This window comes from Patiria miniata, unplaced genomic scaffold, assembly GCF_015706575.1.
Source record: "Patiria miniata isolate m_02_andy unplaced genomic scaffold, ASM1570657v1 HiC_scaffold_9, whole genome shotgun sequence".
NCBI lineage: Eukaryota > Metazoa > Echinodermata > Asteroidea > Valvatida > Asterinidae > Patiria > Patiria miniata.
Window position 1 is genome coordinate 19,434,764 of NW_024037076.1, and position 14,186 is coordinate 19,448,949.

General features: G+C 42.2%; 1 protein-coding gene across 1 annotated transcript in view; it reads left to right on the plus strand.

Annotated features, from left to right (window-relative positions):
- LOC119720612 (tax1-binding protein 1 homolog) overlaps positions 1-14,186 on the plus strand; it is a 32,172-nt gene that overhangs the window by 16,206 nt on the left and 1,780 nt on the right. The window contains exons 7-14 of the mRNA XM_038190347.1: positions 4,170-4,346; positions 4,999-5,136; positions 6,610-6,792; positions 7,476-7,619; positions 9,586-9,790; positions 11,204-11,361; positions 12,059-12,172; positions 12,924-13,567. Of these exons, the coding sequence (XP_038046275.1) occupies positions 4,170-4,346; positions 4,999-5,136; positions 6,610-6,792; positions 7,476-7,619; positions 9,586-9,790; positions 11,204-11,361; positions 12,059-12,172; positions 12,924-13,567 (1,763 nt within the window). The remainder of the gene's footprint in view (positions 1-4,169; positions 4,347-4,998; positions 5,137-6,609; positions 6,793-7,475; positions 7,620-9,585; positions 9,791-11,203; positions 11,362-12,058; positions 12,173-12,923; positions 13,568-14,186) is intronic.

Genomic DNA, 14,186 nt, shown 5'->3' on the forward strand with positions numbered 1-14,186 from the left:
TGCACCTTGATGTCCTCCGAGGATACTTTCATGTGCGATTTTCATGACATGATTTCTGTACTCTGTGGGAACTACTAATTGATTACACGGTTGACCGAATTTTAAAGGAGACTGAAACTCGCGATATAGTAAACCGTCTACCACAGAGAAAGTTGTTCTGGAGCCGTTTCTAGTTCGTTTCTCGTCTTTGCTCGCTGCGAGTTCTCGGATACGGTTAAGATCGATATCGTTTTCTTGTGCAATTTTCATCTGCGTGTGATCAATATCTGGTAATTGTTCCGCGACTTTTAGTGTCTTCATAGGTTTTTCTTGTCTTAGTTTTTGTGAACGGGTTTCGACCGCACAACCGAGTTCTTCACGAGTGATGTCGGGTTGCATGTTCGATGGCTTAGACCAATTTGTATTGGGTTCTTGTGGGTCTCGTGCATTTGATATGTTGCCTATGATTACATCATATACCGGATTAGGCATACAAAGCGCCTCACATGATCCTACAAAATACGGTGTATCTAGTTCGACAATCGCGATCGGTGCTTTGCGGATCGTACCGTCTACAAGTACACAGGTTCTATCTTGCCCGGTTAATTGATCAGCGGAGACTAAATCTTGCCTTATCACGACGGTGCTACAACCGGTGTCGCGTAATACGGACACGCTAGTGCCATTAATCAAACCTTCGGTAACGGGCATGTTTGTGGGGTTTTTGTCGCGACAAGCGGCACTCATGAGCGGCAATTCGTGGCCACACTGTAAATGAAGTTTCCCACTTTTAACACAGCAGGGTCTTAATGGTTGTTGAGCTACCATGCAAGCGACTGTTTCAGATTTTTCCGAATCTGAACTACATGTTTCACTGGTTTGATTTGGGTACTGCGATGGTTGAGGAGTAGTATCAGGAGCAAGAACACTGGTAAGTGCTGACGCGATGATATTGGCAACCTTAGTGATATCTTTTGGCCGACTTCTGCAATCTCTTGCAATGTGTCCCTTTTTGTGACACAAGTAACAAGTTCTGATTTCGTGATACGAACTGCCTTGACTGGGATTACGACTTTGTTGCGGCCTACTAGTTACTTGCGACTGTTTGGAGTGTTGAGTTGGTTCTGGTCTTCGCGATGTGAAATTACTTTGGTATGATTTCTTCTCGCGTGCTGCAAATGAACCGTGAGCGTCGGTATACTGTTCCGCTAGACGAGATATTTCGGCCGTGCTACGCGGTTTCCTCTCATTTAGGAACAACCTAAGCTCTTCGGTACAGCGATTTAGGAACTGTTCGCGTAAGACGAGGTCTTTAATTCCTTCATATGTTTTCTCGGTCTTGTCCATTTCAACCCAACGCGTGAATATGTTATCTAGCCGGGCCATAAATTGAGGAGCAGTTTCGCCGGAGTCTGGTTTTGTTTCTCGAAACTTTTGCCGAAAACCGACGGCTGTCAAATGAAAGCGTTTCAGTAATGCTTCTTTGAGTGCCTCGTAATTTGTGGCTTGATCTGCGGGTAGTCTGGAGTACACGTCTAAGGCCTTACCCTTAAGGAGTGCACCTAAACTGATTGCCCAATCGTTCTCATCCCATTCTTGAATTACTGCGTAACGTTCGAAACGTTGAAGATACGCGTCTAGGTCATCTTGATCTTCGTTGAATTTGGGTAACTTGGGTGTCTTAGTTCGATAACGAAACGGTTTAGCCCTAACGGATTCTGACGCGGTATCGAAGACTGGTGACAGTGGTGGAATCGGTTCGTGTTTTAGTGTTTCTAGCCGTAACTGTAACTCTAAATTTTCACGATCTGCCTTGCGAATATCATAATTGTATGCTCTAGCATCGCGCTCAGCCCTTTCGCGTTCCTTACGTTCTTCGCGGCAAAATTCGATTAGTTCGTGACCCGTTAGATCACAAGCCTCTGCTACGGTACGCAATTGTTCAAGATTCACATCCATTATCACACTGACCGGTTCTAACTTACCAAGCACCAAAATTTTGAGTCCAGACGCACAATGATCGGGGTAGTTGGGATGGCAACAGTCGACCTGCCCCTGTACAGCAAGGAATATAACAACAAATACAACAGGTGTGAACATCATACATCCATAACTGAGTTTTTACATTACTTAAAAATCTACTGTTGGTGTTCCTTCTGGTACAATTTATTTGGGAATTTCCCGGACAAGCCCCCAAAATGTCACCACTCCAAAATTTGGCTAATTCTAAAAATTGGGAATGGTAACCCCGGATCCTATAGGACACACCAACAGACACAATAAATGACAAGAAAGAACAAACTTCTAATATCTCCAATTATATTAACAACTCTCCAAGTTCTGAGCACTATAATTATGTACAGCAAAATCTTATAATCAAATTCTTCAATTTAAATCACACTCTTGATCTTGGAAGAAGATTCCCAATTCAACTTCAGATCAGGTGAATTACTTCCAACTTATTTAATCAATCAATGACAAGATCATAAAAACACTTATGTTCAATTAATCAGTTAACTCACTTCCAAATTATTACATCAATCGATGACAAGGATCATAAAAAGTACGTTCAATCAATTAATTACAAAATCATAAAAAAAACACTGTTCAGTCAATCAGACACTCTCAATTTGTTTCCAAATGTAACTCCATTACCAGACTTCTCTTAATTATGTACAGTTCGGGCACTTCCCTTTTACCAGTTTCTACAAACTTTAAAGCGTTGGAGTTCCGGCGTGTGAGGGCTCGCAAGACCGTGTAGTGGGCACAACTCACAGGACTCGGCCGGCTACGCCTCGGTACAGACTCTACATCCGTCTACAGCACCTCAGTGGTAGACTCCTTCTCCAGTCGGTGTTAGAGTCGACAGGGGAATACTCTCAACAAAAAGGCCATGGTAATTTGCCGTGCAGCTTTCTTGGGGAGGCGAACTGTTGCCAGGAAATGTCAAAGACGACCGGGACTGGAATTTGGCCTGAATTTACCAAATTCTAGATACGGAACAGAATTTCCGTCTCTCTTCCCATAGGGATCAAACGGATCCACAACGGCTATGATCTGCTGTTCTCAGATATCTGATGCGAGGGAAGTTACAACCGGTCTCTCAAGCACACGATCGCTCTCCAAAACTCTGTCTTTTCTCGAACAAGTCAAAATGTCTTCTGCCTCTCTCTATCTCTCTCTCTCTTACAACAAAACAAACTCCAACATACCACACACAAAAGGCCCTAAACGGCGTTTCCGAAAAGTACAAAACAATCTATTCTTTACTGACTGACGTGATTTGTTCAACAATTAGGGTGGGCGTTCTCTGACAATTACCATGGCCTTATACAAATGCTGTTGCGTAAGATAGAAGGGCTTTTTTAACACTCCACGAACGCCTTAGCTTTAAGTGAATGAGTAAAGTCTACGCGGGACTGAATGACACGTTATTGGTTAAAACTTTCGGACGATTTCATTTATGGCGGGGTGCACAGGTATATACAAAATAAAACAATAATGAGCGGAACGCAGTAAACACATGATCGGCGAAAATAATTATACACTTATCGGTTGCACTGTAACACCTAGTGGTTATGGTTCGGGACTCGTGATCAGAGGGTCAGGGGTTCGAATCCAGCCGCTGGCCATATGTTGTGTCCTTGGGCAAGCCACTTCATGCCCACTTGCCTTTCTCCACCCAGGAGTATAAATGGGTACCAGCATTAGCTGGGAAGTGGTCTGCGATGGACTAGCATCCCATCCAGGAGGGATGGGCATATTCTCAGTCGTGTCATGCTACTGAAACCAGAGATAAACGCCGGCCTGATGTGCCATATTGGCTTGTGACAGACTTTACTTACATAATGGCCTATCAGCTGTGATGGTTGGCTTGCACAAGGGATGTGATCCAAGGCACCCAGTTATAACTAGATCAAGAATAATAAGAACAACACATCGGTTACCATGACAAGCATTTTTTTTTTAAAATATAGCCAGATGCTCCCAGTGGCTAATATAACCATTCCATTATTAGTGTTCATCCCCTGTTGCTTGTGACTGGGCTTGTGAACTGACTATTGATTTACTTGTGACTGGACTTGTGATGGACTCGACTACAACACTAAACCAAGCGCTGGACCAGATTTGATCTGAATCTAGTCTGCATTCCTATTACTATCAATGTGGTGTTGTTCCTTGTAACTCAGAGCCAATTTGCCTCCTCGGAGAGCTCCAATAAGGACCTGCGTGATGAGATCGCCAACCTCCTCAAGAAGCTTTCAGCGACCAGCCAAGCAACCCAGGATGTCAAACAACAGGAGGTACAGATCAGGGAGGAGAAACGAAAGGTGGAACAGCAGCTTATGGTAGCCATGGCTGACCAGGTAGTGTCCTTCAATTCTTTTTCCCTTCCTTGACCCTAAACTCTTCCAGATGCAATACAGGGCAACGGGTGTCAATCTCTGTAGGTCCTTGTTTCAATCAACTGCAGTGCATAAACTGCCAATTCTGAGACTAATGAACAATGCCACTGTTTTTCATAGGATGGAAGTTGTGTCGGGGTGATGTAAATTCAATATTGGGATTTGCCCTTCATCAACGTATTTTATGAACACTGTATACTCAATGTTGCCCCCGAGTGATTGTGAGAAATAAACTCACTCAGGTGGGACTCAAATTACTGAGACACATCTTCTTTTCTATGAACTAGAGTTAATCTTTCCATACTTTTTTTGCATGTACCATTGGTAACAATGAAATTTAATGTTCCACTCTGCTTTTTCCTGCTTAAATAAATATGTTCAATTCAAACTACAAATGTGTTTTTCTCATTTTGGCACTGGTCTTGTAACAATATTTTTGTTACCTGAAATCAGTCCTTCCAGTATTTAAAAAGCTAATAAACTCTTAATATATAACATGGAGAGGATTAATACACAACTTGTAGTTGAGGTCTCGCTTCTCTGAAACTGCCTTATCGGTATAGTAGTTTGGGTTTTTATTTATTTGTTACTTATTTTGACATTAATGTTGCAGAATTACATACGTACCACAGAGCAGAAGCTACAAACTCGACAGGATCAGTTTGCAGCGTGTGAAGCTAGTCGCAGGATGCTGTGCGAGGAAGTAGATACCATGAAGGCATTCCAGCACAAACTCTCCAATGACCTTCAGGTAGGAACCAAGTTAAGGTTGCACATTCAGCCAATTTTTGGAGGCTAAAATTTCAGGTTTGACATTGTTTATATACTTTATTTCAAAGGTTTAGGTTACAGAAATACCCACATGATGTCTTACATTTATGGAGAAAATGTTGAAAAACCTTTTTTTGTTTACATTTGCGGTTTTTTGGCCCTACCCGTACATATTTCAAGGACTGAATTTTGAGCCAAACTGTCAGCAAAAAGACTGGCGCCGCATTATATGTATTTGACAATTCACTGTGAGATATCAGGTCCCACGCTAGCTTCAGAATTATACACATAGCGATCCTAGCACACACGGGATAAAAGGTTTCGAAAAGATACATGTTTGACTGGAGTGACGACTAGCGCTCCAACGGCGCGATTTTGAGTACCCAAATTTTGCACCCCTAAATTCCATAACATGGTGAATACATGTACTCACAACAAAAGCAAATTTGCAAGGTGTTTTCAAGTTTGAAAATGCTCCGATCTGCAGCCGAATTAGCTTTACACAATGGTTCGCTTGTTCTTGTCGCATGTTCACATCACAGTCACATTTGTGGCTTTATTCCACAAATTATGTCTAAAGAACTTGTTTCACTTATTTCTTTTCTATATGCATTTGAATTGGCACTCTCAGCACTTTATCTATATGACAGTTGCCATGGTACATAATTATCATGTGCGTAAATCAACAAGGGACAGGGGGAACCCCCCCCCCCTCCCCATTTTAAAGCGGGGGACATTGTTTGGTTCCCTCCCCCCCCCACTTTTTCTTCCCCGAATAAAAATTGTAGCCTACAACAATGATTCTATTGCTCAGAATACATGTAGCTGATTCAATTACTCCAAACTCAAAACTTTAAAAGATGATCTTTTGCTAAAATTGGTTTTAGTGGTCAGAAATTGCCTCAGATCACACCACAGAAATTGCTTTTCTATAACTGCATGTCTCCTTAACTATATCCCCATTTACATTTAACTCCCCAAATTTTCATCCCCAACACTACGCCCTACCCGATCTATGATCGGGTAAATCAGCTTGTTTTGATATATCACAGAGTTTAACATCCTAATGATTATGGACATTAAATTGGTGGAAAAGTTGACAGTTTCCATTGATATCCATTGATTAGTTTAACCCTAACCTCACCTAAAGCTACAAAATACTACTGAGTAGTAACCTGTAGTATGCATTTCTTTCCATACATGTGCACAACACATGTAGTGTTCTGTGGTATTTGATACTTGACTCCCAAAGAGCCCTTACGGGGTTAGGGTTAAGGGGCCTGTTATGTTTAAGGACCTGTAATTCTGGCAACTTCCAACTTTTATATATATACAATTGGGATTCATTTGTGATCTGCCCACCAAAAGGAGTCACAAGTCACCCAAGCTATAGGTGATTTATAGTCGTTTTCCTACTTTTAATTTTTTCTGGTTTTTGCTTTGCTCGTTACAGCGAGCGGAGACTGATAAGGATGCCCTGAAGGGCCGTATCGCACGCTTGGAGAACGAACACAAGGAACGGGAGAAGCAACTGAAGAACAAGCTGCATCTGCAGCAGCACCAAGGACGAGAGAGGGAAACCATGCTGAAGGAACAGGTGCAGGCACTCAAGGATAGCATCAAACAGCTGGCTGAGGTATGGCTTACAGGAGGGACAAATATTGACCGCCAATGGCAGATTTTGCTAACGGGGTGGGGGTGGGGGTGGGGGAGGGTAGCATGGGCGTCGTAAGACAAATTTGAATAGCTATAGCTATATCGGGTTTCATAACAAAGCCCATTTGGGCGATTCACAACGCAGTGCGCCACCAAGAGTTTGCCATAGAGAGTCCATTTTTTAAGTTTACATTACCCATTTGAACGAGTGTCAGTAGACAACGTTCTGCCACCTTACAAAGAACACTATAGGCCTATTGGTAAAAAGAAAAGAAAAGGGCAAATATATACTCTAAACCATATGCTTACGAAACTACTGGCCGGAAAAACTAACAATTTCAAATATCCCGCCGGCTGCGAATTATTTTGTGGACCATCTCCACAATGCACTGGGAAAAATTAACTCTCCCTGGCAAACTCTTGGTGGCACACTGCTTTGTGAATCGCCCAAATTTATCCTGCTTTGTGAAGGCAGGGAGGGGTCAGCTGTTAAAACAGTCACTTGATTTATTTTTACCCCTGGGCTGGCCTTGTTTAAATTGCCAGCCAACGAGGGAGGGTTTGATCTTTCCAACTTCTATCATTTAGAGCCCAAAAGGGCACATTTCAGTTAAAAGTGCTCCTTTAACTTTTAGTATTGTGTTATTTCTTTTCCATGACTAGGAGAAGGAGCAGGCCCTGCGCTCCAACAAGGGCCCCATGGAAGCCTCCCAGGTAGCCATGAAGGAACTGAAGGACAAACTGAAGAAGGCCAAAAGCAAGCTGGACGAGGAGACTCAGAAGAGGGTTGAACTCCAAAAGAAACTGGTGAGGAAGGCCAACCAAGGAAGGCTAACGAGGCACACTTTGGCATTTCCCTCGACTTTTCTCAAGCAGTGTTGCCAAACCTCTTTGTTGAGAAACTTCAAATTCTTTTAAGTTAAATACTGGCACTGTTACCCTAATAATGCTTGCTGTTGAACCTTTCTTTCTGGAAATTGGGCACAAATTTGGCCGAGTGTTCCCTAACGTGGCACACTTCACCAATTCTGGAAAAATCCCATGTTAACATTTTGCACTTCAAAATAAAATTGGGAAATCACACCTAAGTAGAATTTCTATGGAACTTTGTAGCAGGTACGTAAACTCAAGATTCATGCAAGGGAATGTTTAGACCTTGATGAAATTTTACTTACTGTGAAATTTGAAGTAAACATTTTGCTCTAGCAAGGCACTAGCATGAGTAGAGGCGAAAATCAAGTGCACCAACTCAGGGTACTATCAACAATATTTGAAATAAAAAAAAATTCCTTATCACCAAGTGTAAAAGGAATACCATGTGGCAACATCTACTATTTTAGTATCCATTTTCCATGATTTTCCGCAAGCAAAACGGCTATTAAACCCGAACAGCGAATTTCAACTGTGGATTGCTAGTATTAATGAGAAGCAAAGACTCCTCTAAATTGTATTTGGCCTTCCACCTCTATGATCTGGGCACAGATCCCACCTAGGCCGACAAGTGGATAGGGGTTCAATTCAAACCTGATTCCAAAGTCTTTCTCTGTAATATTGTGTTCGTGGGTCTCCATCCTATGTTCAAAACATTTGTCTTCTCTTGAATTCTTCAGGCTTCTGTACTAAAAGAACCCTTGGTTTTATTACTAGAAAAAAAATGAACCCATCAGCACTTGCATGATACTGTATTTAATCCCTGATTAACCCTCCCATGCAAACATACATTCTATGCCAAGTTGTCCTTTCAGTCAAAATCAATCAAGTGACTGTTTTCAACAGTTGAGAGCTCCCAGCCTACGACTGGCTGTGACTGTTTATGTAACTTGATGCAGCTATGCTTTGGCTGTAGGTGATTGATAAGCCTGCTGTGCCAACCACTTGTCTACTTTTGTCTGTTGATTGCATTGGAATAGTCAGAGTGCTTGCTTGAAATATGATCTGAAATGAGGATTGATTTGTTTTGGCTGTCTGTGACTGTTCAGATAGCAGGCCATAACAATCATACAGCGCTGGGGCGGCTTTGGGTGGTACCGGTATAGGCAATAACAGTCAGAATGGTTATGTTGTATAGGAACTAATGCGATAATATTAAATATAAACTATTCATAAGATGAAATTTGCGTCGGGGTGATGTAAATTCAATGTTGGTTTTTCCCCTTCACCGACGTATTTCTAATTTTTTTTTTAATTTTCTTTTTTTACAAACACTGTATACTCAGTTTTCAGAACAAAAAAATTGAAAGTGAGTCGGCGAAGGACAAAATCCAATATTGAATTGAAGAAAAAGCTTGTGGAAAAAAAAGAAAATTTAACGGCAAAGAAAACATGATTAGGCCTTATTCTAGAGTGAAGGATTCTGTAATGATGCCAGTTTTGGGAAATAAATAGATGTGTATCCAAGGTTATCAAGCTTAGATACATCAAAAATTAAATATATCGTCGCATCAATGCAACAAGGTTGTAACTCCATTCTACATCAAAGTCGTATCTCGCACGAATACGCTCCGTGCAACAAGGTCATATTGACTTTGTATGTGTATATATCCAGGTTATTTGAGGTGATATACAACCTTTTGACATCTGAAACTTGCGTTTCACGTACAGCCCATTTTAGGACACAACGATATACACAATTTTCAATTTTTTGCAGGTGAGGTTACTAAACTGCTTCAATGAACAAGATTTTTCTAGTGTTTATACCATGACAACTGTATCAAAATAGCACACCCATTTGCTATAAACTATTGCTTATTATATTGTGCCTTTCCTTTGTCAGAACACCCTTGAAGCCAATCACGTCCAGGAGCAGAATGACCTGGCTCGGGAAGTAAGCGACATGAAGGCCCGCCTCCAGATGGGGGCGGAGGAATACAAGAAGAAGTACCTGGAGTGCCAACAACTGGAGAGCAAATTGAGGAAGAAGGCGAGCCAGAGGGTGCGGGCTTCGTCCAGAGACGAGAGCCCGGCTGTCAAGAGTCAAGGTGAGTCAAGACTAGGGTTATGCTCGAGTCCAGTCACAAGTCCTTTCACGGGTCTGGTCACAAGTACACAGGGTGTGAACAACAACAAAGGAATGCCTTTGACATAGTTCATTTGAACAGCTTGTAACTTGCCTAAATAGGACAAGATGACTTGTGATAGACTGTAGGGGACTTGATGGACTTGACTTCAACACTGGTCAAAACCAGAGCATCAAGTCGACATTCAATTGGCGCAGATCTTACAGTAAATCAATTAGTTATTGATCAAATTCTGATTTTGGTAGCAGTCGTGAATCAGTTTTTAATTTAAATTGTCAAGGCACACTCGAGCTTCCCTGTCATGGTTTATCTGTCAGAAGTCAACCAAATCAACTTTTTTAGTGGTTGTCACCCATTTCAACAATATTCCTGTTTACGTCTGACGCTACGACTACCTAAGCTTGCTTAGTATAGACTCTGCGCATGAACAGTAGAAGGTGAGTCATGACCACTGATCTCTATATAAAGACTGGATAGCTAATAAAGAGCCGCACAATGTACGAATTTGACGCCATATTGGTGAGACGGGTGGTGATCTACAAAGGACAAATTGCAGTCTTTATAGACAGCTTGATTTCTTTTGTAACGTCGCGGCTCACTTGACTTACATTTTGGCCACCACCACTGACCAACTGACTAAGGTTTACTACAATTTTTCCAACGTAGTGGTTACTTTTATAATGCCGCAAATCACTTTTTCAGCGTTTTTGAAATAGTTATCACTACGGAAATGTGTTCCTTTTAGAACATCATAATATGTGTACGTGACCAAAACGCGCTTCAACTGTTGATACAACGCGCGCGTATTTACGCGTAGAACGTTCGTATTATATGCGGCCATCTTCGTGAGACCGGGGGCGAATTGGTCAATATGCAAAGTCTACTGTGTGAATAATGTATGCATATCCACTATCCAGTCTTTATATAGAGATCAGTGGTCATGACCACTCATTGGGGCTCTAGTTGAGCAGACACACCACATTGCGTGCACTGCGAAGTACACACGACTATATTTGGAATGCCCAAACCTGGTGCATCTAAACACGAGCTTTAGATGCTGTCAACAATGCTTTCAAGGATCGCTCACAAGGAAAGGGGTCTGAGTGCACAGAGTTAATAGTCTAATTTGCAACCTCAATCAGAAGTCGGTATCAAGGTGAGGCACTTAATGCTCCTTAAACCACAAGGCTCATTAAAGTGCTTTAGTGACTTGACTACAAAATGTTGTTGATGTGTCACAAAATTGACCATTTCTCAACCAGTGGTGCACGATCTAACTTTTTCAGGAATTAACCTCATCTTAAAAAGATTTAAATGACCTTTAAACCTTTGAACTCTTAATGACCTTGCACCTTTGAACTCTTAACCCCAAAGAGCAAGCCCTGCAGCAAGCCAGTCCTTCCTCCAGTCCAGGCTGCGAGACCCCTGAGAAGTCCTTTGACAATGCCGAGCTGCAGATACAGTTGAAGGATCTTGCTGAAGAGTTGGCAGAGCGCAGCACGAAGATCCAGAAGTACAAGGGGCTGTATCAGGTCAGTCAGGCTCAGAAACTTTTCAAGCTCAGCAAACATGGAAAAAAGGGGCCATTCGTGTCGGCAGTGTCTTGCCAATGATTCAAATTACATTGCAGCATTTACTTTAGCAACCAAACCCGTTAAACATGTGAATTCAGGATAAAACTGGAGAGAAATAACACAGCACTTTTTGTTTTAAAGCAATTTTTATTGTTTGCTCCTTGAAAACATTTATGAGAAAAGTTAGCACATTGGCTTACTGCCATGTACTGACACAACAACGAATCATTCAAGAAAAGAAAATTGACGACAGCGACATCTAAAATTCTGTCAACGTTTGGTGCTGAAATAGCTGTGACATTGAGGTTTCTGCCTAAAATGACATCACGCTTTTGCTCATGTATACAAAAATTTGCATAAGCATACAAAACAGAAAGGAACAAAAATGTGAAAATTAAAATTAAGGTTCAATGGGCACAAACGTTCATTTTCAAGGATTGCATTTAAAAAAATTACATTGTATGGCCCTTTATGTTGTTTTTGTTGTTATTGTAATAATATTTTAACTACCATTTTATTTATTTTTCATAATTCATAGTACTTCAACTCGTTTACTATAATTTGTTTTTTGTTTTTTAAAAAGTTTCCTAAGATTATTTACTTAATAACCCACGAGGGATACAGTAAGATATACTTTACTTGACTTGACCTGTAGGCCGAGAAACATCGACGACAGCAGCAGGAGCAGACCTTCCAGCAGGAGCGAGCTGCCTTTGAGATGCAGCTGGAGGCTGCCAACAGCTGGGCCCAAGAACTGGATGAAAAAGAGGTACACCAGAGAAAAAAATTAAGCGTAACAATTCCGCAAGAACTCCTCGATTGCCATTTTATGTATCTTTGCTGTTCATTTTACAAGTGAATGTTGAAAACTGACTGGAATGGGAATTGAACCTGCAACCTTTAGAATATCATACCGGTGCTCTACCGAGTCGGCTATTCTAGCACTGTGAAGAAACTTTCTTCCAGTTGTTTAAGTTTTCTGTGGTAACCAGTCACATTCCAGAAGATGACGGTTCCAATCTAGCTATGGGCTTCGTACGCGAACAAGAGAGGGTGCTTTTTGACCACTTTTGAGAGTTCCAGTTTGGGACACACCACTTGCGCATACTGGTTCCTTCACCTATGGTGTGAAGTACACACGAGTAATTCTATTTTGAAGTACACAAAACCATGGCAACAACAGAAAAAGCGTTCAAATGTCACTCCCAGTGGTTTCCATAACTCTCCCTTTTGTACCGTTGAGGAGGTACTTGCACACTTAGCCCATAGTCTATTTATCTTCAATTTCAAAAAGGGTCAATATTTGTTAGTTAGTAAAAGGTCAGTCCCATTTTATAAATCACTCAATTTAATTTAGCAGATTATTATGAATCTTGAACACTGATGACTGATTAGATGACAAAATCAGAGGAAACAAGATGAAAAAAAAAACACTCATACTAGCCGAAGTAGCACATTATAAATTTGGTGATTCAGATATTCACCAGTGACATATCTCTATTCCATTGTCTCACTCACAGGAAGACAACCAGCAACTCCGCGAAAAAGTAAGCAAGCTGCATGCCGACTATATGAAGATGAAGCACACCTTGGAAGTCTACAAGTTTGACGTCCAGCAAAATGCCAACCCGACTACCGGGATGCCTGCCCCGGTCTCCCCTCCTAGCACTCCCCCTCAATTGAGCCCCATCCATTCCCCGGTCCCCATGCCCCCTCCTGGTCCCCCCATGGGCCAGTACATGTTCCGGAACCCCTACACCGAGGGCGGGTCTTTCCCGTTGGGGTGCACTTACCCAAACCCCTACACTCGGCAGTCTGGTGAGGTTGCAGAGAACGAGGTTCGCAGCCCACCTGGCTACAATCCCTTCCAGGCTCGGGATGAGCAGAAGGAAGATCCATCAGTTGGGCCGACGGCACCTCCTCTTAGTTCAACTCCCCCGATCCCGTCAAGTCTGAGTAAGATGGCCGCGGTCCCTGAGTTGCCCCCTAAGAATCCCCCCGATGCAGGGACCAGGGCCGTCAAGTCCCCGCTGCCAGAGCCCCTCAAGCCGGACGTGCTGCCCGAGGGAAAGATTGCAGCCATCAAGACGGTGGCCAAGAAACAAGTCCGTCTTCTGGATTTGGCTGCCGGCGTTGGGATCTCTGAGGGACATGAAGAGGAACGGTGAGATTCATTTTGTTTAGTGAATTAACCCTCAACCTAAGGCCCTGTTTACACTGTGTCCAGTCATGGGATTCTGACCAATCAGTGCTTTGGTGGTTATGATGTGATGGAGTTTGCTATGAGATCATCCTGTAAACTTTTCATACATTTGCAAAAATTATTATAATAAAGCACAGCTTCCGCCCACATGACACTCTTACTTTCTACTCTCTGTTACCAGGCTTGCATGCCAATAGGCCCAAATCTTCCCAGATCCTCCAGAACCCACTGGTAAACTTTGGAGGATTTGGCAGGATTGAGGGGAGTGGAACCCACAACACATGGGGCTGAAGCGCCTCGAAAAGTAGAAAACAAAAACGTGTCAGTTGAGTTCCTACATGTAAACTGTGGAGGAGTCAGGAGGTGTCCAAGCCGAAATGCCTTGGGAGTTGGGGCCAATACTTTTAAGACAAAATTCAACTCGACATAACAAGTGCCTGTTTTGTGTTAATCTCAAGGTTGACATGACATACAGTCACCAAAACAAACATGCATTCACTGGCATTTTAAAAAGCTGTACTGAATGAGCATCTGTGTGCTACCCATGCTTCAACTATAGACTAATCCAAGCACGTATATC